This window comes from Branchiostoma belcheri, unplaced genomic scaffold (assembly GCF_001625305.1).
Source record: "Branchiostoma belcheri isolate BF01 breed outbred unplaced genomic scaffold, Haploidv18h27 scaffold164, whole genome shotgun sequence".
NCBI classification, from domain to species: domain Eukaryota; kingdom Metazoa; phylum Chordata; class Leptocardii; order Amphioxiformes; family Branchiostomatidae; genus Branchiostoma; species Branchiostoma belcheri.
In genome coordinates, this window is record NW_017803091.1 from 197264 (window position 1) to 201635 (window position 4372).

The 4372-nt window shown below is 40.5% G+C and overlaps 1 protein-coding gene across 1 annotated transcript in view; it reads right to left on the reverse strand.

Moving 5' to 3' along the window:
* Positions 1–2045, reverse strand: part of LOC109466354 — an 8344-nt gene extending 6299 nt beyond the window's left edge. The window contains exons 1-2 of the mRNA XM_019764065.1: positions 2003–2045; positions 699–791 (exon numbers count right to left, since the gene is read on the reverse strand). Of these exons, the coding sequence (XP_019619624.1) occupies positions 699–791; positions 2003–2045 (136 nt within the window). The remainder of the gene's footprint in view (positions 1–698; positions 792–2002) is intronic.
* Between the last annotated feature and the right edge of the window lie 2327 nt (positions 2046–4372).

The window sequence follows — 4372 nt, forward strand, 5'->3', positions numbered from 1 at the left end:
ACTTACGGCCCGGGTAAACTCATTTTTTTTAGCTACGTAGCGGGATTCGACACCCGCGCTCGCTGTGTCGCGGGGCGACGCGGTTTTGTTTATCTCTCAAAATGGCGGATATTACCCATCATGCATTTCGCGCCGGTAATGGCGAATAGGCTTAATAAGCCTATTCGCCATTACCGGCGCATAACATGCCGAAAATGGGAAAAGATGTCTGTTACCATGCCAGAATGTGAATGACAGATAAATACGAAGAGAGCTAGGGGACAAGACACGGTTCTGATTTATTGTTTTGTCTTTTACTTGAGGTAGTAATGTATTTCATTCCTTATGGTGGCTGTGTAGATGTCATGATCCCACTGAATAAAAATCATTTGTACAATGATCGAAAACTTTTATTTTTCAAAGTAGTTTCAGTGAGCAATGAATGTTGTAATAGATGGCAGTATACATAGCACAATACATGTATATGTATCATTTCTTGTTTAACAAGGTTTGTGATGTCAAAATATAGTTTATATTGTTTGTTTGTTTGTTTGTTTGTTTGTTTGTTTGTTTGTTTGTTTTTTGCCCGCCTTGTTTGTTTTCACCCTATCGCATCATAGATTTGTAGTCTGCAGAGGATGTCATCCATAAAATCTCCTTGCTGTGGCCTAAAAGTACGTATATACTACGAACAGCAGTGTGGCCATAAAATATCTTACCTGCTCTGGTGACGTACATGGGGTTGGGTGTACTCGCGGCGGCGTCAGCAACTGACGTCCAATCAGTCTGGGCTCGCTGCGTGGGTGTGGCGCCTGGCGAGAAAATTACATCAACTGTAAAATATGCTGAAATATCTTAAAACCCTGATGCATAACATCGGGTTATCAGATACAGCACAGCATACAAGTCTTGCATCTTTATTCAATTGGGCATGGGGTCGTGTGGCGTAGCGGCAGAGTGCTCGAGTCGGAATCACGAGGTCCCGAGTTCGAGTCCTGCCATGCCACCGATCTTGTGCCCTTGGGAAATGCATTTTACACGACTTTTCTCGCTTCGCTGAGTTGAAAATAAGTATTGTATTGTCCCCTGTGTTGGTGGCGGCATTACTATAGGTTGGGATTAGATGTTGGAATATATAAAGAAAATTGGGCATGGGATAAAACAATTGGTCAAATGCACCAAGAATTCGAAGTTTTCTGTAGTGTCACAGGTAATTTGAACCTGGTCAAGTCTGCACTACGAGTATATGGTCAGCCTTTTACAAACAAGCAAGATAAACACAAAGAAACACAAATTTACGTACTCTCCAAGCAGAACTTGGTGGTGGAAGCGACAAAAACAAACGGGCCATATATAAAAAGCAAACGATCTTCCACCATAACCTCTGCTAGGAGAGTAAAATTTACGGGCCAATAAAGCTTAAACGTGCCACTTATATACGGTTTCAAACATTATTACACGGCAAATTTTACAACTTTTGGATGCATTGATTAAACAATGATATCATTATTCAAGTATCTTTTTATAAAAAACGGTCCAAACATTCATTTCCTTTCATTCTATGATTATGGCTGGCGTATTAGATATAACCAAACGGGACGTGTCCGATTCCCAAAGATTACTCTTGAATATGAAAATAACCAATATGGAAACACAATAACTGCAACAATTAAATAGCCCGGTGGGCAGAATAGTCGACTTGCATGCACAGTGCGCTCCAGTGCTAAAAAATATTTTCAGTGTCCTACAATATTTAAGAATGTCACAATTTTGTTCTGCAATTCAGGAATACTTTCTGCAAATAAGCATTTATACCTCTGGCTCTGTACCTGAATCTATGGCATATACAAATTTCCATGTTGGCATTTTACATGCAGTTTGAAAAATACATTCAATATTACTAGTATATCGTAGAGTCAGTAGTAAACACAACAGCTCTTGGAATTATGAAACGACAAGTCTCTGAATTATGAAAATCAGTGAGGTAAATATTATTGTAAGAGACATGTGAGAACCACGTTACCTCCTGTTCTCCCAGTCCGGGACTGCTGCTGCCCTGCCGACATGTCTGCCACTTGTCAGGTTTTTAGACAGCAGAAACACGTCCTGCACCAGGCAAGGCACGCGTCGATATAAGCGTGCCTCAAAACCCAAAGCACGGTTCACTTTTGATTAGGCCACAACAACATTTTGATGGATGACATCAGCGCGCGCATTAATTTTCGCCTGATTTGGGGGGAAAAAAACAAGAGATTTTGTTGGCCTCTGACAGTGTTTCGTAACATGCCGAAAATGGGCAAAGATGTCTGTTGCTATGCCAAAACGTGTCATCAAAAAGTTATGATGGCACATGAACATGAAGAGAGGAGACAAGACAAGGCTCTGATTTAATGTTTTGTCTTTTACTTTGATGCAGTCATGTACTTCATTCCTTTGATATGTGATGGTGGCTGTGTATATGTGATGTTCTCATTGAATCAAAACCATTTGTACATAAAACTTTAATTCTCAAAGTTGTTTCAGTGACAAATGAATGTTCTAATATTTAGCAGTAAACTTAGAAAAATATAGGTCTCATTTCTTGTTTAATCAGCTTTATGATGCCAACATTTGAAAATGTAGGAATCTTGTATTTTTGGTCCGCCTGGTTTTTTTCGCCCTATTGCATTAGATTTGGAGTCTGCGGAGGATGTCATCTATAAAAGTTACTTGCTGTGGCCTTACCAGAAATAACAGGAAACAGAAGATTGCAGCTTACTTAATGGATGGGCTACAACCGTCACACTTTGAACAGTGCAGACAAATCATATTATCAACTAAATGCATTTGTTTGATGCTGAAACATGCTTGAAAAACATCATGCTACATCTGTTTCTTCACAAACGGGTATAATGTTTATTGTGTACATTTATGCATGCTTATGATCGAGAAAAACAGTTTTACGATTATAAATCTACTGTGGCAACCGTAAATACGCGAGGCATACATCTTTTGAGAATGTTACGCAGCAAACATATTTTGTACACCGACATAATTAGTTTACAACGTACAAACTATTTTCTCATTGTTGTAGAATCGTCCCTGGTCTTGGACTATAATTGCCCTCCCGACATGCAGACAAGATTCGACCTGTTTTTTTGGGGGGGGTAGGCAGCCAAAAAACGTTATTATAAAAAAGTCAAAAGTCATAGTTTATTGCACAACGATTGTCACGGGTACAATCTTCTTCTTCTCCTTTTCGTCTTAGCAGACGCTCTGCTCAACGTCGATGGGCTCGTCCGTGTGCGGCCAGCCCAGCTTTACTCCTGCAGAGTTTCCCGCAGGTTGTGCAGGTGAAAGCGGGTGTTGCAGAAGGATGGTGTCTTTTTTGCCTTCTTGTGGTCTCATTTTGGACCAGGTCATCTTCCAGTTTCTTGGCACCTTGGCGAAGTGCATACCGCCATGCAGTGCGGTTTTGTGCAAGGTGCTCCCAGTTGGCACCAATGTGAAAAAGCTTCAGGTCCCGCTTGCAGACATCTATGAAGCGGAGCTTTGGGCGACCCCTGTCGCGCTTGCCGTCTGCCAACTGACCATACAGTACCTGGTGTGGTAGACGCGAGTGGTCCATGCGAGACACGTGACCCAACCAGCGTAACCTGCGCTGCTTCAGGATGAAGACACAATGTATGGCAAATAATAAGATTACTAGTTGGTATGTGTCTAACATAATGCTATATATATGGTCAACGGACATTGTATCTGACAGAGTATTATAAATAACTACTGGCTAGAGGATATTTTGACTCTACATGTACATTCTACATTACGCTAAACTATACATTATAGAGAGTAGACCTGTTCATTTAGGCACACCACGAAATCAAACGAGACGCCTGAATTGATGTCAGGCAGAATAAAAGAAATATACAGATGAAAGAAAACCATATTGGAGCCGTAAGAAAAAAATATTTGCACAGTCGAGACAAATCATGCAAGCACCATTATATCATTTCAATCGCTTTTAAGTTACAGAAAATGGAGTGCTGTTATAATAATTGCTCATGAAAAGAATACATGTGTTTCTTGCTATTAGTATTAGCCGAAACTTTGTGGCGTATGACAGAAAAAATTTTAAGCCAATCCGTCAACCTTCACAGACAAAACCAAACCAACATCTTGGGTAAAAAGTACGAAAACTCGGAAGGACCACGGACAACAACTGTCAAGTCAATGATTTGCCTCTCAATATTTTTACGTTCTAAAGGGTTTGAAGATCTAAAATTTCTCTGTGGACATGCCCCCGGACCCCTAGATCGCAAAAGCCCCACAGATCCAATCATAAACTTGAGCTGACAGAAAAAAATTAAATAGTGAATATCAGAGGTAGAAGGAAGGAAGGAAGGTGGAAAGGAAG